Below are 21,002 nucleotides of genomic sequence, written 5' to 3' on the forward strand. Positions count from 1 at the left end.
AATGGCTAGCTGATACAAATTTCGAGAACTTGAGAGAATTCTCGAAAGAACTTTATAAAAAAAGGAAAATATTATAACTTGGAATAAACGTCTTTTTTTAGTTTGTTTAGTTCATCAACATCTATATAGACTTTTCCATTTAATTTGATAAGTGTATCAATCTAAAAATGAAGACAAAATGTAATATGTATATATATATATATTTATTTATTTATTTATTTATTTATTTTTTATATATATATTTTCACTTTTTACCTCATTTATTGAAAAGACCTTAAATTGTTTAGGGTTAATATATGAATAGCTAGCATATCTAAATAACAGTCTTATTAATAGCTTATGCGTTTTCATATATATTCCTTCAATGTTTTTAAAGGTTTGTATATCTATACTTGCAAACATTTTTTTAATATCTTCATCTTGCAGTTCTGTTCTCTTATCTTTCTTTATATATTCGACATGTTTTTCAAGGAATGATAAAAGAATTTTAATTGCTTGATATATATCACATAAGGAGCTTATAATTTTGTTCATTCTTATAAGGCAGGCACTAATATTGCTGAGGATTGAGCAATAAAAAACACTCTCTTCACTATAAAAAAAAATAATAAATAAATATAAATATAAATATAAATATATATATATATATATATATATATTTATTTATTTACATATTATATATTTTTTTGTGTTTATTTTCAACTCTTTTTCATCTCACCTTTTACATTGTTCCTTTATTTCGTTGTATACATTAAGAGCTGCATAATATTGTTTCTGAGAAAAAAAATGATCAGCTTGATTTTTCATAGAATGTATATTATAATTTGAATGTTCTATATGTATTTTATTTTCTTTTTCAATATGAACAGCCATTGGTACATTGTCGAAAAAGAAATGTTTGAAAATATGTAGACATATATTTATATCATCATATATATCTTGATAACTTATTTTTTCTTCATTATGCATAACACATTTCTTAGTGTTTTTAGATTGTAATGAATTTTGATTTTTCAAGTTTTTAAAATCATAAACTTCTTCAATTAAGAAATTATTTTTGTATTTTTTTTTTTCAAATTGTATATTACTTATAGTGTTATTTAATTGTGAGTTATTAAAAAATAAGAAAGGGTTTTTTTCTTCTACGTTGTTACATATATCTATAAGTTCATTACTAGTAATTATTTGATCTTTTCTTTTTTGATTTTTTTCCCCTTCAAAATCATTATTATAGTAATTATTATTAATTTTTTTATTTTTATTATGTTCTTCATTTTTTATATTCTTATCATTTAATAAATTCTTGTCAGTGCTCGATTTATTACATTCATTATTCTCCTTTTTATTTTTCTTTATATTATATAATTGTAAATACTTTTCATAATTATCTATATCGTTCAATGATTTATAAGCTTCGCATATTCTATAATAACTTTTCAAATTATTTTCGTCTAATTCTTTTGCCCTCAAGGCATCCTTAAGGCTATTTTCAAAGGCCCCCATTCTAAAAAATAAATAAATAAAAATAAATAAATAAGTAAATATATTTTTATACATACATATATTACATATATATTATCATATTTTCATTAGACTGTTTTTTTGTTTCCTTTTTTTTTTTTTTTTCTCACTTAAAATAAGCTAAGGATCTGTTCGTATATACAACAGAATTGTTAGCAACATAGTTAATACTTCTTGTGTAATGAAAAATGGCTAGCTGTATAAAAAAAAAAAAAAAAATATCAAACATTTTATGAATTTATTTGTTTAACCTTTTCACAAAATATCATTTTATTAGATTTATATATATATATTATATGTATAAGTATTTGTTTATTTATTTATTTGTTTATTCGTTTATTTTATTTTTTTGTATTACTTCGTAATCTCCATTTTTAAAGAAAATATTTCCTTGTTCCTTCTCTTCTTCTGATTTTAGGAGGCCCTCAATATTTTTTTCCATAATTTAAAATATATACATGAATATGTAAAAATATATGGAAAAAAAAAAAAAAAAAATACTAAAAATAGTAAAAATAGTAAAAATAATAAATAATATTTAATTATAATTAAAAAAATAAAATATACATATATATATAAATTTTATTTTATTTTTTTTTTTTTTTCTATTTTATGAGAGTTTTATTAGAAGGTATTCTATACCATGTCAGAAAAAATAAAAAATATTATAGAATTTATATAACATATATATATATATATATATATATATATATATATATTATGTCTATTTCTTAAAAGATTAAATATTGAAGCAAAAAAAAAAAAAAAAAAAAAAAATGAAGTTTAAATAATTTATATAAATAACATATATATATGTAATATTTATGTATACATATGTGCTATAATATTAACAACTTTTTGACTATAAAAAAAAAATGTAGATTTTATTTATTTATATGATTTAAGCATTTTTTATTAATAAAAGATGGAATATTATATATATAATATATGTTTTAATAAATAAATGATATATATATGTATATATATTTTTTTTCATATGTGACATATATAAATTTATTTATTTTTTATATTATTTATATTTCTTTTTTAAAAGGAGACTCTTTTCATATATATCTTTTGTTGTGAATATATTTTTGTTTTTCTTTTTTTCCTCTTTATTTTGTTTTGTAGTATGAGAAATATTTTCACTGTGGACAATTTTTTCTTCCTCTACTATTTTATTCTCATTAATTTCATCCTGCTTATTATCATGAATGTGTAAAGATAAGGATTTTGTTTTTAATTGGATAGTAGAACTTTTTTTTTCTTTTAATTCTTCAATTTCTTTTTCTAAACTTTTCGCATTTTCTTGTAATATTTTATTTTCATGTTTCTATAAGAAAAAAAAAAAAAAAAAAAAAAAAAAAGAAAAAAACATATATATATATAAATTAATATATATTTGTATTATATACATATTTTTATGCCTATATATATGAACATATAGTTATATTAATTTTAATATATTTTTATTTTCTATTACTATGGCAAGAGTTTTTGTGGTCACAGTATTTATTTGTTCTTTTAATTTTTGCTCAGATATGTGAAATATTAAATCTCTATTTTTCTTTTTCTTTTCAAGAGAACTAATAACATTATCTAACAAAATAAAATAAGGAAAATATATTTAAACATTTAAATATATATATATATATATATATATATATGTATGTATGTGTGTGTGTGTGTGTTTTTTTTTTTCATATTTCTAATCTTACTTATATCACAAAATAAGAATTCACAATTTTGTTTTAGATACTTTACATCATAGACTCCTTCTTCTATATCCATTAATAAAAAGTTCAAGTATTTATTTTTGATTTTATTCTTATAAATTTCGTCTTTTATATTCTACAAGTGAAGGAATTAAACAGAATATATAAACGAACACATATATATATATATATATATATATATATACATTTATGCGTTTTATATTTACTGTTATATTTTTTCTCAATTCAAAAATTTCTTGGATTATTTGATTAGCTTCTTGCACGTGTTTTTGGATGATTTTTTTTTTTAAAAAAATATTCTTATTGGAATTATAATAAAAACCTATGACCTTAAATAAAATATATACATATTAATATATATATAATATATACATATTTTTTTTTTTTTTTTTTTTTTTTTTTTTTTTTTTTTATATTACATTTTCATATTTTTGTTCTATCAAAACGTCAAAATTCATACATTCATGTAAGAATTTCTTTTCGAATTTTTTTTTTTTTTCTGTCATTAAATTATTTAATTTTATGGCATTGTCATATTTCTATTCAAATAAATAAATAAATAAATATATATATATATATATATATATATATATATATATATGTATGTATGTATTATGTGTATATATTTATTTATTTTTAATTTACTTCTTTTAGGAGTTTTTTCTTTTCTTGTAACATGGAATCTTTATTCTATCAAGTCAAGGATACATATGAATCATATAATATATATATATAATATATATGTGTATATATTACAAGATATAAATTACATTTAATCAACATCATATATATATATATACATATATATATTTCTACCTTTGATGTGTTTATGTCTTTAATGAAGCCTTCCAATTGTTTCATTAAGGTTTCTATTTTTTCTCTTTTTATATTAACTGCTCTTAATATTTCAGATTTATTTTCTTCATTTATTAAAAGAGAATATATAGAAATACAATATAACTCATGTATGATTATAAGTTTATGCATGTTACGTCTATATAAAAAAAAAAAAGAAGATACAATATGAAATAATAAATACTGTCTTGTAACAACCATGTTATATATATATATATATATATATATATATATATATATTTATTTATATATAAGATTTCAAAAAAAAAAAAAAAAAAAAAAGGTCCCTTTATTTTCTTTATTTATTTGCTTTTATTTGAATTACTTTTGCTTATGTAATATTTTCAATTTTTTGTTAAATTCTTCACATTTTTCATTTATTTGAAATCTGAAAAAAAAAAAAAAATAATAACATAAATAGTTACAAATAATATATGAATATATATATATATAAAACAATCAACAGATATGCATTTATTTTTTATTTTTTAATTAACATGTAATTTTTTATGTCCATTAATTTATTTATGATAACGTTTTTTTTCATTTCATAAATTTCTAAACGTTCTTTATTAAGATTGTTGTTTGTGATTTTTATCGTTTCTTCATTTTGAAACATATTACTAAGTTGAAGAAATATATATAAATATATATATATAAATATGTAGATATATATATATATATATATATATATATGTATGTATTTTTTTTTTTTTTTTTTTTTTTATGTTACGTGGATGGAGATTTGTCCATGTCGTGCTTCAAATTACAATATTGTGTACATGTATTCACATGAATATTTTCTTTTTCTTCATTTATATCTTTTTTTGTTTGAATGTTTAATTTGTTTAATTGTATTTTTAATAAAAGGTCTTTTTTTATAGCATCTGGCATATTGTATATTCCCTGTTTGTCAGACCATGGATGATTTTTTATAAATAATTTCATATTCATATAATAAGAAAAATTGTAGTTCATATATTTTTCTACGTCTTGTAATGATGTTTTAAGTTTATTTATTAAGAAATTAATTTCCTTGAGGCAATGACCTTTTTCTTCTTTTAGATTTTCAAAATCGTTTTGAAACTTTTTTTTTTTCTAAATCAAAAATGTTATTCGAGTGGTATATATATATTAAAAAGAGATAAAAAATATATATATATATACATACATACATATACATATATATATTTTAACCTGATCTATTAATATTTTTAAGATGTAACACTGGAGCCTCTTCCTAGAGTTTGTAAAAATTTCATACGGAGAATAAAGGAGGTAGTTCCATCTTAAGTCATCTACATCTCCTTGTAAAGGATTCACATTAAATAAGTTTGCATATAGAAAATTTAAATTAATATAAGTACATGGATTATAATGATGAAAATAAAGAGAAGAGAAGTCTTGAAGATATCTATCAATATAATCACTATAATCTTTGAGATAAAATAATGTATTGTTCTTATCTATATTGTGTAAAAAAAAAAATTCTTTTATTTGTAAAAATCGTAAACATTTGATTTTGTCTGCATAAAGAGATACACATAAATTATAAGATGATAAATAATGATGAGATGATAAATTAATTTTTGAATTAGATAAATGATTTGATTTGTTGGATGTATATGATATATAATTATGAAATTTATTTTTATTTTGATATTTATTTTTATTTTGATTATTATAAAAATTTACAACATATAGATTATTTTTGAATGAACATAAAAAATCGATTTTATTTAATATAGAACATTTTTTTTGTAATTTATTAATAATATATAATTTTTGTTTTTTTCTTTTTTTAAATTGTTTTTTTATCTTTTTATATTCATAAACTAGTATATCTTCTTCATTTATATATTTGTTATCAAAAAAAAATGTACGTCTATCTATTTTCATATATTCATTTTTATAATTTGTTTTTATTAAATCTTTAAGTTGTTTTCTTAGATGGATAATTTTTTTTTCGTGTTTTTTCCTTTTTTCATATATTTCTTGTAGATAATATTTATTTTGATATATGTCTAAGCATTTCTTTAAAGATATATTTTCTAAACAATTATCTTTCATATAAGTAAATATAATTGTTTCATTGTCGAAAAAATAATTAGTGTTTTTATTATGAGGAATATAATTTTTATCTTTAAATATATATTGTTTTTCTTCATTTTGAATATTGACATTTGATATATTCTTTGATTCTATTTCTTTATTATTAATATTATGATTATTATTTTGTGATTCTATACATTTTGAATTTTCTACATTTTTTAATAATGTTTTATTATTTAATATGTCATAATATGTCGTTGTTTTCCTATTCATCTCAATATTGTTTATATCTATATTGTATTTCATTTTATTATTTTCTATATTTTCTATATGTTCAATATCTTTTTTGTCCATATATATAACATCTTCAAAGAAGGTTCTTTTCTTTTTATCTTTATAATTTTTTGATAAATTATTTTTTATTTTAAAAAATACAATATTCATATTTTTTATCAAAGTATCATTTATATAATTTGTTGTGTCATTATTTTCTATTATCCACTTTGAAAGATGAAAAGAGATATGTTTCTTAAAACTGGTTGTAACATTAATTACATTTTCTTCAACACATTGTATATTATATGTTTCATTTTTTTGTTCACTTTTTATAAATGTAGACATGTGTAATGTAATATGATTACTCTCCTGTTGTTTGTTATTTTGTTCATCTTCTTTTAAATTATTTCTTAAAAGAAGGAAATTTTTTTTTTTGATCAAAAATAAATCATACATATTATTATTCTCAAGGTTATTATTACTTGTGATGATCAAAGGATAATAATATTGTATATTATTATTTATATAAGGAATATATTTAATATTTATATATGAATTTATTTTAAGAGGATAATCAACAGAATTAAAGGATATACAAATGAATATATTATTTGATGTTATAATATCTATAAATGTTAGTTCTGATGTATGTATTCTTTCATTTATATATTTTAATTTTCCATTGATAATTTTCAAAAAAAATGATTTCTTTTTATCAACTAGCAATTCAAATAAAGACCTACAAATAAATACATCATCATTATTATTATTATGTCGTATATTATTATTATGTTGGGTATTCTTTTTTTTTTTTTTTTTTTTTTTCTTCTTCTTCTTCCTTAGACTTAATATCTTCATTTATACTCCCTTCATGTTTGTCCTCCTTTATTATATTATCATTAAATTCGATTGTATTTTTTAATTTTTTTCTTTTTAAAAAAAAAAATCGTTGCATTATATGTTGCACATTATGATGTATTGAATTATTTATATTTAATCCACCCTCTTCTTTTATGTTACATGTATATTTTTGTTTTTCTTTTTTTTTCTTCATTTTATAAACAAAACGTTCTTCATATTTATGTGGAATAAAAAAATTACAAGGCATCTCAGAAGGGGTCTCATCAGAGGACATATAATTAAAAATATCTTTAATATAATAAAAATGAATATTCAAATAATGATCAGCAATAACAATATAATTCCCTATACATTTAGAATAAACAATATTTTTATTTTTGATTTTATAGAAAAAAATATTTCTTTTATATAAAGGATAGGATTTATCATAATCATTTTGGCAAATAGGTATTTCATAATTTTGATTCTCCATCAAATTTTTATCACTTTTATTATAATTAATATGTTTTTTATTATTATTATAATTATTATCATAAATATTGTTGTTGTTTTTATTATTATTATTATTGTCATTAATATTGTTGTTGTTTTTGTTTTTGTTTTTGTTTTTGTTTTTGTTTCTCTTTTTTGTTTTTTTTTTCTTCTCTTTGAGTGAGATGTACATTTTAATTTCCTCTTCCATTGGAAGGTCAAAAAAGAATACATAAAAATAAGACACAAGTATGTCTGAACATAGTAAACACATATAATCCTTATTTAAAGTTTTATATAAAGAAAAATTATATAAGATATAATTAGAAGATTTGTTGTGTCTTATCATATTGATGTTATATTTATTTTTTATATTATTTGAAGATAGAATATTTGTATGATGTATTTGTTTAAATAAAATATACATATCTATATTTTCTAATAGATAAATAAAGAATTTTTTATGAGATGTAGAATATATTAAAAAGAATAATATGAAATATTTGTATACATAAAAATAACCATTGAACATATATTCATTTAATTTATTAAAAAAACTATATTGTATATATAATTTTTTTTTCTTTTTTAAATTATAATCTATTTGTTCATGTCTTAAATAACTAAAATTCTGTAACTTATCATATAATAAAATTTTATGTTTAGTACTATTTATAAAATAAAATGATCCATCATTTAATGATAAAAATATACATGTGCAATTATCTAATATAGAAAATATATTAAATGATTCAATTTTTTTGTTTGTATTTATTATATTTAGATTATTATTTTTGAAAGAATAATTTTTTATTATATGTTTCTTATCCATATAATATATATCATGTTCATTTATTATTTTTATATCTATTATTTTATTTATATTCTTATAATAACATATATAAAAATTAGATAATTCTAAAAAATCATATATTTTCTCATCATCATTTTTTATGGTATAATATAATAAACCATTATCTAATAAAATAAATAAATATTTAGATATTATATAAAAACAATTTATATTATTTAAAATATATTTATGTAAATTTATTATAGACACAAACTCTAATAAATTTATAACATTCTCATCATCATAATTCAAATAATTAAATTTTTTCTTTTTCTTTCTTTTTAAAAAATTCAAATGAGAAAATAATATATTATCATCATCATTATCATAATCATCACTATTATAAATTCTTTGTTTTTCTATATAAGGATTTATATATACATCTTCTTTTTCACAACAATCATATTGATTGTGATTCACATTATGTGTATTATCTTGTTTAATCCTATTCTTATTATTATTATTATCACCTATAAGATTCAAATGAAAATATTTATTATAAACACTTAAACTTCTTGCACTTAACATATTTTTTAATTCATCTTTTTTTATATCACTCTCTTCATAAAATATACTATAATCATTGTTTGATAATTTATTTTCTAATGTTTTTATTTCTCTTAATATATTATCTAAAGTTATTTCATAGTTATTCCTATCATTTTTTCTTTTCCTTTTATTTATATCAAAAAAATTATTATCATTATTATTATTATTATTATTATTATTATTATCATCCATAAGGGTGTCATCATTTGTATGTATATCAACATTTCCTTGTTTATCATCTTTTATATTTCTCTGATCATTTTTTTTGAAGTATATATATTTATGTCTTTTTCTGAATAAATATTTTGCATCTATATAATTACCTTCAGTGGTGTGTATCTGAGATGAAAACGTTCAAAGTCGACACATTTAAATAAATAAATAAAAATATATATGTATATATATATATATATATATATATATATATATATATTATATACATACATTCTTTATATATTTTATCTCTTACTTTTAATTACCTTTTTAAAAACAGTCAACGGAATTTCAGAATAACGAATTTTAAAACATATGATTTCTTTTGTCTTAAATGATATATACAAATTTTTTGACTTATAAAAAAAAGATGTAATGCTTGAATAATTATTAATGCATTTATAATAATATATGTTTCTACAAGGGTTTTCAAAATTTAAAAATATTAATTCATTGTTTAAAAAATAAATTAAAAATATATAATTATCTATCCATGTTGTAGTAATAATAGGACTATTAAAATAAAGTTCTTTTATAATAAATAAATTTTTTAAATCACCATCTTTTTTATTCATAATAATATATACAATACTTTTATGTGATAACAATATTATTATATTTTCATCATATGGACATATTATCATTTTTTTTAGTGATAATGTTATATTTGAAATGTGTATTTTTTTTAAATCTGGTTCTTCTTTTTTTAATATGGAATAAATATAAATGTAATATTGTATGTTCTCATGATTATTTAAGGGCGTATTATAATTTTCTTTTTCTTCACTGATATGTTCATTGGTATGTTTATTGGTATGTTTATTGATATGTTCAATTATTTCTTCATTTACTTCTTCATTTACTTCTTCATTGATATCTTTTATTTCCATGTTCCCCTTTTTTTTCTCAATTTTTTTGTCTGCTTTTTTTTTTTTTTTTTCTTTCTTGGATTCACATATAACATTAACATTATTCTCTCCCTTCACTGGAAGAAGTACTTGATCAAGTGTTTGTTTACATGTCAGGTCACTTTGATTTAATATTTTACTCTTGATTTGATTATTTATATTTATATTTTTATTTATATTTATGTATTTTTTTTTATTTTTATTTTTTATTTTTTTTTTTATCAAGACAAAAATATTATTATTCATACATGTCATAGATTTTATTTCCCCTTTCAGCGTTTTAATAAAATTAGTGTTAAGAACTTGGAAGTTATTATTTTTAAAAGATAAGGAACATAAAATATTATGTTCATGTTTATTTATAATTAAAAATAAATTATGATATATTTTATTTGTAACAAATTTTTTTATGTAACATGTCTCATTAACAGTTTTCTGGTGGTTTTCATTTTGTATTAATCTTATATCTATTGTCATATCTGTATTACCACTTTCTTCTTTTTTTTCATATTTATTTTTTATTTCATTAAAATAATATTGTGGCACATAACATTCATCTTCTGAACAAGTAATATAAAGATATTTTTTTTCATTGTTTATTAAATTCATAAAACATAAATATCCATCTTTTAAAAAACAAAATATGTCATCACTTATAAAATGAAAAGGAAGAGAACAGTTATATGTAGAGTTAGTCATGAGTAGTTTATATAAACCAGTTAAAACAAAGGAATATATAATATATATATGAATTAATAAATAATATAATCAAGGTGACAGATGAAAATAAATCAATGGAAAGAAAACATCAACCAAAAAAATAAAAAATAAAAAATAATATAATATAATATAATATAACCAGATGAAATGTTATCATATATATGTATATATATTATATTCAAGAAAATTATATATCATAAAAATTATATATAACAATTTCAACTTGTATTTAGAATAATAAATAAGAAATTATAAATATTCTACAAGAAGGTATGTAGGAAATTTTATACCTACATATATGGGAATAAACCTTTTTATTTTATATTATTTTATTTTTTCTTTTTTTTTTTTTAATATTCAGTTAAGACGCTATATCATTTAAAACATTATACATACATATATATATATATATATATATATATTTATATTATTTACATTTTTGTCTTTTATATAATAAGGGCATGTTGTGAAAAGACATTAGACTATAAAGAAATGTGGATTTTTTTTATATTAATAAAAAGATGAGTCTTATAATTTTTATTTAAATTATTATATATATATATTTATTTATTTTTTTTTTTTTTTTTGGAATATGGTAAAATGGGAAAATTTTAACCTTCATTTTGTGTTAACACTTTGGAACTATAAAATTAGAAATATGAATTTAATCAAATAATATAAACCTTTTAAATATATAAATAAAAAAAAAAAAATATATATATATATATATATTTATTTTTAATATATATTATGTTATCTTATTTGTTTACATTAATAAATATGTATATTTATATTTAATAAAAAAAAAATAATAAATTTTAATATATCATTTTTTTTATTAATACTTGTATAACACATATAAAATATATATATATATATATATATATATATAATATGTGAGTATGAAATATTATACCCTCTCTATATATTTTATTATATGTAGATAATAATATATTTATATGTGAAATTTTATGATAGGATTCCCTTTAATTTTCTTCATATTATAAAAATATATATAATATATATGTATATATATTTAAGTTATGAAAAAAAAACAAAATTAAATTAAATGAAATAAAAAAAATATATATATTATATATATATATATATATATCATTGTAGCAAATATATTATATTATATTTTTTCAATTCCTATCCTATATATATATATATATATATATATATATATATATATATTTATTTATTTATTTATATATTTGCTTATTTAAACAAATAATTATATATTTAAAAAGAAATATATTGTAATTTTTTTTTTTTTTTTTTTTTTTTTTTTTCCATAAAATAAGTTATATATATATATATATATATTATAACTGGTATATTTTAATTATAACATGTATTTGTATCTTTCCCTGTTTATAAAATTTATATGAACAATGTTATAGGGAAAATATCCCGTTCTACAATAATATAAAGTTTTTATATATTTATATGAATAAATATTAACATATATATATATATATATATATATATTTATGTATGTATGTTCTCATTAGTAAGAGAAATATTTTAATTTAAAAAAAAAAAAAAATGACTTTTCTAAGTAGCCCTTCAACAAATCATATGATAACTAATTTGACAAAAAGAACAAATGAATTTCAATCAAAAATAGATGGCATGTTAAATAATATAAGCACAGAAAGTTTACCTTTCCAAAAAAAATCTTTTATGTGTTGTGTTAACTGTTTTGATACTTACAATACAGATTTTGAAACAATAGGGAAATGTGTAAATAATTGTCAAAAAGGAACTGAGCATTTTGTTCAGGTGGTTCAAAATGAAATGCAAAATTTACAGAATAATTTACAATCATGTCAACAAGTAGGAAAAAAAAAAAAAAAAATAATAAATAAATAATAAATAATAAATTGAGTAAATAAAATTGTGTATATTTTATATAATACGTTCTATTTACAAATATATAAAATAATATACATGTGTTGATTAACATAAGTATAAATACATATACATATATCTGTACATATATATAAAAATAAATATATATATATATATTTTTTTTTATGTATCATTTTTAGTCGTGTTTTTATAAATACTCACCAAACTATGCTAAGAGCAATTCAAACATTGATGGTCCAACCATAGAAAAAGAAATGGAAACATGTGTAGTGAAATGTTTTGACAAACACGAACCAATGTTACCAGAAATATCTGATAGACTTCATAAAACATTAAAGGAAGAAATGAAATAAATCAGAAAAATTTGATATCTACATATATGAAATGAATATTTCATAATATATTATATAATTAAATATTAATAACGTAATGTAAAATTTTCATACCCTTTTTTAATTCAGACGTTTGGTATATACATATATATGTATATGTATTTTTTATTTTTTATTATTTTTTTATTTTTTATTTTTGTAACTTTTTTGAATATTTATTATTTTAACCACTTGTTATCTTTCTTTAAACCAATATTCTTTATATCTTATTTATTCTTCGGAGAATAATAAAAAAAAAAAAAAAAAATATAATTTTTATTATAAGTCTTATAGCTTATTTTTTATTTTAATAATAGCGACGAAGTTGTAATTATTATATATCCATTATATGTATAATCAATTATACAATTTTAAAATTTTAAACATAAAAAGAGATTTTTTTTTTTTTTTTCTCTCAAGGGTTATACTATTCATGAATAAATACCTCTGTTATGTGTTTAAAAGTATATATAATAATATATATTTAATATTTTAATTATTTGTGTCTTAAATAATAAATACAACAACTATACACAGACATGAATATAAATAAATAAATATATATATATATGTTCATCCTTATACTTTTTTTTTTTTTTTTTTTTTTTTTTTTTTTTTTTTTTTTTTTTTTTTTTTATGGTGGAAAATAAAATATATAATTATTCTTTAAGAAGTAGGATAGAAAGTATTTTTAAAGGATACAATAATATGATTAATTCAAATGAAGAGTTAATACAAAATAGTGATGTTGAAAGGGATTGTAAGACAGAGACTTGTTTAAATAAAGAAAACTACACGAATAAAAATGAAGAATGTATTCATATTAAAAGAAAAATATTTAAGAGTGATAACATGTCCATTTTTATTAAAGGAAGAAAATATTTATTTATTGAAAATTACACATCAGTCATATATGAAAAATGTGAAGATAAATTGAACATAATTTTGGCTAATAAATATTTAGAACGAGGTATCATAGAAGTTCAATTAAAAGGAAATGTAACTTTTATTATTCCTTGTTCTTTAAATAAAAATATCTTAAGTTGCTTTTTGCCACAACTGGAAAGAGGATTATATCATTTATTTTTTTTTTTTAATAAAGAAAGAATGTTTATAAAATTGTTAAGACCTGGATCTGAATTAAGTGATGATATAAAATCTATACCACTTCATGTTATAGAAATAACCGATTTTAGTCATGGTTTCAAAAAAAATAAAATTACAGATAAAAATAAAGAATATATAATAAATAGTACACATAATAATTTTTATACAAATAAAGAACTTATAAAATTATATAATGATATTTACAACAATTATAATAATATATATAATGATGAATATAAAAGAAATAATAAAATTAGTCTACAAAAAAATTTTTATCTTCATAATAATAATGAAGAACATTTTTATAACTTTCTTAATTGTTACAAAGATCAATTTATAGATCATTCTTCTTTTACAACAAAAATAAGAAATTCTTATATACATAATAAGGATATAATAAGAAAAGAAAAAGAAAAAAACAGTATTGTAGATATAAATAATATGAACTTTATTTCACAATTAAACCTGGAAAAACATGTAGCTCAAAGTAGAATCCCTATTTTATATAAACGATTATTGTATGATAATTGTATATATGAAAATAAAATGGTCATTATGCATTTCCACACCAAAATATTTGAATATAATCCTTTCAATATCTTATCAACACATATCTTTACAAAAAGTGAAATAGAAAAAGATGGATATATCATTTTTGCCTTTAATATAATACCTATAACACTTAATCAAAACAAAAATAAAATCAAATATAATAATTCTTATCATAATCAAAATATTTATAAAAAAAAAAATATTAACAAAAAAATTAATTATTCATCAAATATTCTGAACAGTTCAGGTGAAAAAAATGAAGAAATTGGAAATAGCTATTTGAGTACTTTATTCATTTTAAATTCGGATGAAAGAAATTGTGTAGATATAAGATTATGGAAATATATAAAAACTGTTGAATGTAACAAAAACGATATATCGAATAATTTTTATTTATCTAAAAATAATTATAAAAATGTCGTATGTCCAATATCACCTCAATTAATTAATAATAAAAATATATTTAAGAGATATTCTGAGGGATTAAAAATATCTGACAAGGTCAGCATATTTTTTGAAGATTGGAATGAAGACATATTGCCTGTTCAAAAATTTGTTAATTTGATTGAATATGACATACCTTATAAAAAGTTAAATGAATTATCTAATTATGTTGCGAATATAAATGGGGACATTTTATTATTTAATGATCTTAAAGAAAACGGAAAATATGATAGTATGTGTGATGAAAATATAAAAAGTCAGGATGAAAGTATAAATGATTATCAGTATAATAATAATTTAAATGAGGATATAACAAACACATCAATGAAACAAAATAATTTCTACATTAAAGATATAGAAAAAAAAGAAATCAAACATAAAGACAAAATGAATAAAATATCAATGAAATATCTATTAAATAATTTTGTGTCCTTTGTTTTAATAATCGATGAAAAAATATACCACAGTGTTACTCCTATAAATAAATTCATTTTATTATTTATTATTAATTATTGGATGAATTTTGTGGAAGAATAAAGCCATTAGACAATTATTCCTTCTTCTTTTTGTGATAAAAAAAAAAATTATATATATATGTATATATATATATATATATATATATATGTATTTATTTTTGATTATAATTTTTTTTTTTTTTTTTTTTTTTAAATTAATATAAATTTATGACACATAAAAAAAAAAAAAAATATATATATGAAATGAAAAAATAACATGAAAAAAAAAAACAAATAAATAAATATATTAATTATATATCAAATAAAAACTTATGAGGTTACTACTAATGTGATACATAAAAAGAATAAACTAATTATATTATATACCACAATGATATGCAAAATAAGCACCCACAGGGCTTAATATAAATGCATAACATATATATATATATATATATATATATATATATTTATATTTATATTTAAATATATATGTGAGGAAAAGAATTTTTTTTTTTTTTTTCCCCCCCCTATTATATAAATTGGCTAATAAAAATTGTTTTGAAAAAAAAGCATACACAAATCATTTAATTCTTCTTGATCTATTTTATTTTCAAAAATTAAATAATCTTCTGCTTTTTTTATATTAGGCATTTCAGAGGAAGGAATTAAATCAGGTTTGTATAATTTAATAGCCACAGCGATGACACAACTAATAGATTTATAAATAACTTTTTTGAAAGGAATTAAAGGTTTATGAAATAAGAATGTTCGACATATATTCACTATAATCGATGAAATACAATTAATATATGTAGGCATATTTTGAGATATATTATGTATAAATTCATTTCTTCTTTTGCGTTCTTCTTCAATTATTCCTTTAGGTATAATAAGTTCATTTTTTTTAAAAAAATGAACTGTATATTTTGAATTGGTGTTTGTAAATATATCCCACAAAATAACATATAAAGATAAATTTTCATATAAATGTCCATTGTTTGTGCTATATATATATTTATTTTCATTCATTTTTATGATCTTATTAGAAAAATGTTTTTTATATTCTGATTCTTCATCCATAAAATGGTCATATGATAAATCATCATATGTTGATACATCACCTTCTAATTCGTTAAAATGTTCATATTCATGTTTATCGTTATCGTATAATTTTATATTTAAGGACATATCACTCTTAAAAGTTTGTATATATTCTTCTCTTATTTTTTCTTTTTTTTCCATTAATAAAGCTTGTAATTTTATATCATCTGTTTCTTCATTAATACAATGGTCTGCATCCTTTGTTTCTTCATTAATACAATGGTCTGCATCCTTTGTTTCTTCATTAATACAATGGTCTACATCCTTTGTTTCTTCATTAATACAATGGTCTGCTTCCTTTGTTTTTTCATTAATACAATGGTCTGCTTCCTTTGTTTTTTCATTAATACAATGGTCTACATCCTTTGTTTCTTCATTAATACAATGGTCTGCATCCTTTGTTTTTTCATATTCTTCTTCATTTATGGTTATTTCATCCTTAAAATGAACACATGACGTATCTTCATTTGTATGATTATCATCATTTGTATGATTGTCATCATTTGTATGATTATCATCATATGCATGATTGTCATCATTTGTATGATTGTCATCATTTGTATGATTATCATCATTTGTATGATTGTCATCATTTGTATGATTATCATCATTTGTATGATTATCATCATTTGTAAGATTATCATCATTTGTATGATTATCATCATCCCTTTTATCTTCAATTTGATTACCTTTTATCTTATAGTCATTTGAATTATTCAACAAGCGTATTTTTTTCCCCTTTTCAGCATCATTGTGTTTTTTATTAATTTCATTCATTTTTTGTGAAGCAAAATTTATAAAATTTTCTTTTTGATTATCATACAAGAACACTACCATTTTTGATTTATCTAATTTAGATAATTCATATAGATTATATAATGAATATTTTTGATAAAGATTTAATTTTTTTTCGACATTTCCATTATTTTTTTCTTTTATTTCGTTATCTTTATTTAGTTTCATTTCTTTCTTTGATTCCTTTTCTTCAATTTTTATCTCTTTTATTATTTTCGTTACATTTTTTTCTGGTTCTTTTTTTGTGTGCTCATTTAATGATGATACATTAACATCATGATAAGATTTATTTAATATGGATTCTTTATTATTATTTGTAGTGTTGGAATTATTTATAAGTTTATCTTCTTTTTCGATATTATGTTTTTCATATTTATTATTATCTTTGGATATGTAATAATCCAATGTGTCGTCTAGTTCTTTTATCAATTTATATTTTATATAATTATTTGTATAGTTATAGTGATGTGTATCGAAAGAACTAAATTTATTTGCCCCATAATATTTTTTTTTTTTCTTTTTGCCTGTCTCTTTAAATTTTTTCTTTTTTTTTTTGTCACATGTATTTTTAAGGTCTACGGTAGAATCGTGTATAGAATAAGATTTGATATTATCGTCTTTATTATATTGATATAATTTTATATTTCCATTAAAACAAACTTTTTTTTGTTTTATTGTTTGTGTATTTTCTTGGTTGTCCTTACTATTTTTTAAAATAGATTTTTTGTGTTCCATATTTTTATCTTTATTATTTATTAATATATATTTACATTTGTCTTTTTTTTTTACGATATAACATGTATCTTTATTATTTTCTTCTATGAATACTTGTTTTTTATGATGAAAATTTTCTTTTATTTTAATATTTGTAGCATGATTATATATTTTATTATTATTTTTTTTTTCTTTAATTTTATTTGTTTCATTCATTTTGATTATATTATTATCTGTTTGTTGTATATATACAGATTCATTGTTTATATTTGTTTTTATTTTATAAATTTTATTAGATTCTATACGATATTTATTAATATTATTTATTAGATAAGTTAAATTATACAATTTAAAGAATGGAAAGAAGGTTAAAAACATTATATGAATTAACTGTGCTTTTTTTTTATAATTAATTTCTTCTTTACTATTTTTATTATTTTGAATAATATGTTTTAATAATCCTAAATTAAAATTCATACAATTCGTTGAACAAAATAAATCATAATATTCTCTTAAATATATTTTCTTATTTTTGGTGTCAATTTTATATTTACTATTATTAATATTATTTAAAAATATATTATCACATGCATAAAAACCACACTTATTATAACTTCTTCTATTAATACATATATCAATTAAATCACATTTTGAGAAATATAAAATAAGTATATTATTTATAAAAACTAATAAGTTCTTAATAAATAAATTCTTATCTCCTGGAATCTCTTGATCTTCTATATTCTTTTTTTCTTTTTCGAAAGAATTATTAGAAATAATATTAATATTTGATACATTTTCACAGACACCATTATTATTATTATTTGTATTTATTTTATCACCATTTATTTTATCACCATCATTTTCTACACACTTTCCATTTTCATCTTTCTTTTCATTTTCATCTTTCTTTCCATTTTCATCTTTCTTTTCATTTACATCTTTCTTTTCATTTACATCTTTCTTTTCATTTTCATCTTTCTTTTCATTTACATCTTTCTTTTCATTTTCATCTTTCTTTTCATTTTCATCCTTTAAATCATCATCCTTCGTCTTTCTTTGTTGGACCTCCTCATTTACTTTCACGTTTGTATTATTATTTTCATCATCATCTTCTTCTTCTTCTTCTATATTTATATAATTCTTAATTGCGTTTATATTATCAAAGAAATCATTATAGCATAAGCTCTTTTTTGGTGTTTTTGGAATAATAATATAAATAAGCAGAGTTTCTAATTTTATGTGATATATTTTTGATAAGGCTTGAATTTTCTTTTCTTTCTCATACAATATTTTTTCACTTTCCTCGCTCATGATGTTATAATAAAAAACACAAACGAAGGTAAATAAATAAATATATCTATGCCTTTATGTATGTAAGTATGGATATACAGAACGAACATGAAATATATGTAATCAACCATAAAAGGTTCAAAAAAAAAAAAAAAAAAAAAAAATATTATATATATATAAATAAATATATATATAATCATAACCTATATATAAATATAATATACATATATATTTCCATCGTTTTGGCATATCAATTTTTTTGTTATATAAAAGGGGTAATTTAATAAATAAATATATAAATATATATATAATATATATAATATATATTTTTTATTATTATGATATAATGCTGAAATAATAAAATTTATTGTTAAATTAAAATATTCATATAACCCACATAATTATGTAAATATATATGAATGACAAAATTTTTAACATTAAAAGAAAAATATACATATAATATATAAATATATATATAAATTTATGGGCATATTTTCCCTGCGGTTTCTTATAACAATAATAAATAAATAAATATATATATATATATATATATATATCAATGTTTCTATATTTTAAATGATAAAAAAAATATTTGTTATATCATGATATTATATGGATATGATTTTTTTTTATTTACTTTTCCAATATAATATATATATTATAAATATATATATATATATATATATATATATATATATTATACATATATATAATCAAATTTTATTATTATATTTTTGAATATAATAAATGAAACAAATATTTATTATATTAATATAATATATTATATTTATTTATATAATTGAAAAAAATACTTTATTTTCTTATAGTAGCATTTAATATATTTTATAAATTTAAACAACGTAATAAAAATAATAGAAGAGTATAAGGTATATAAAATGATATATATATATATATATATATATATATATAATATATATATAATATAATATAATATATATGATCTATAATATAATTATATAATATAATATATAATATATTATATTTATATGTATGTACTTATTTATGCCTATCCTTATTTTTTTAGGGCCTTTCGTAAAATTAATATTTAAAAAAACAAAACAAATATATAATTATATAATTATATGAATTATAATATTTCATATAATATATATTTTTATTTTTTAATTTATCATATGTAAAATTTGATTCATATATATTTGTGCTGATTTTATATATTTATATAATATAATATCATATATTTATATTTCTATATTTTTCAACATTTAAAAGTATTATATATATATATATATATA

The 21,002-nt window shown here is 17.9% G+C and overlaps 6 protein-coding genes across 6 annotated transcripts in view; 3 read left to right on the plus strand and 3 right to left on the minus strand.

The window, feature by feature from the left end:
• Nucleotides 1-77, plus strand: part of PADL01_0212200 (protein kinase 7) — a gene marked incomplete at both ends in the record, with an annotated part of 1,586 nt that extends 1,509 nt beyond the window's left edge. Inside the window, one exon of the mRNA XM_028682203.1 lies at nucleotides 1-77. This exon is cut by the window's left edge and continues 7 nt beyond it. Coding sequence (XP_028536363.1) covers nucleotides 1-77 — 77 coding nt within the window.
• PADL01_0212300 (conserved Plasmodium protein, unknown function) lies at nucleotides 72-1,963 on the minus strand (the record flags this gene model as incomplete). Its single annotated transcript, XM_028682214.1, has 5 exons — nucleotides 72-161; nucleotides 256-592; nucleotides 719-1,504; nucleotides 1,632-1,717; nucleotides 1,880-1,963. 5 exons carry the CDS (start codon nucleotides 1,961-1,963, stop codon nucleotides 72-74), a joined length of 1,383 nt encoding a protein of 460 aa, XP_028536364.1.
• A 588-nt stretch (nucleotides 1,964-2,551) lies between these two features.
• Nucleotides 2,552-10,994, minus strand: PADL01_0212400 (conserved Plasmodium protein, unknown function; the record flags this gene model as incomplete). Its single annotated transcript, XM_028682226.1, has 13 exons — nucleotides 2,552-2,854; nucleotides 3,005-3,120; nucleotides 3,240-3,372; nucleotides 3,464-3,586; nucleotides 3,677-3,796; nucleotides 3,903-3,947; nucleotides 4,074-4,251; nucleotides 4,438-4,500; nucleotides 4,610-4,735; nucleotides 4,846-5,210; nucleotides 5,310-7,179; nucleotides 7,286-9,513; nucleotides 9,654-10,994. 13 exons carry the CDS (start codon nucleotides 10,992-10,994, stop codon nucleotides 2,552-2,554), a joined length of 7,011 nt encoding a protein of 2,336 aa, XP_028536365.1.
• Nucleotides 10,995-12,566: 1,572 nt separating this feature from the next.
• On the plus strand, nucleotides 12,567-13,246 carry PADL01_0212500 (conserved protein, unknown function; the record flags this gene model as incomplete). The annotated part of the gene is made up of 2 exons (XM_028682237.1): nucleotides 12,567-12,857; nucleotides 13,073-13,246. The coding sequence occupies 2 exons, from the start codon at nucleotides 12,567-12,569 to the stop codon at nucleotides 13,244-13,246; spliced, it is 465 nt and encodes a 154-aa protein (XP_028536366.1).
• Nucleotides 13,247-13,900: 654 nt separating this feature from the next.
• On the plus strand, nucleotides 13,901-15,904 carry PADL01_0212600 (conserved Plasmodium protein, unknown function; the record flags this gene model as incomplete). Its single annotated transcript, XM_028682248.1, has 1 exon — nucleotides 13,901-15,904. The coding sequence occupies one exon, from the start codon at nucleotides 13,901-13,903 to the stop codon at nucleotides 15,902-15,904; it is 2,004 nt and encodes a 667-aa protein (XP_028536367.1).
• A 464-nt stretch (nucleotides 15,905-16,368) lies between these two features.
• PADL01_0212700 (conserved Plasmodium protein, unknown function) lies at nucleotides 16,369-19,749 on the minus strand (the record flags this gene model as incomplete). The annotated part of the gene is made up of 1 exon (XM_028682259.1): nucleotides 16,369-19,749. One exon carries the CDS (start codon nucleotides 19,747-19,749, stop codon nucleotides 16,369-16,371), a length of 3,381 nt encoding a protein of 1,126 aa, XP_028536368.1.
• Nucleotides 19,750-21,002: the final 1,253 nt, after the last annotated feature.

Source organism: Plasmodium sp. gorilla clade G2, assembly GCF_900097015.1.
Source record: "Plasmodium sp. gorilla clade G2 genome assembly, chromosome: 2".
Classification (NCBI taxonomy): domain Eukaryota; phylum Apicomplexa; class Aconoidasida; order Haemosporida; family Plasmodiidae; genus Plasmodium; species Plasmodium adleri (nom. inval.).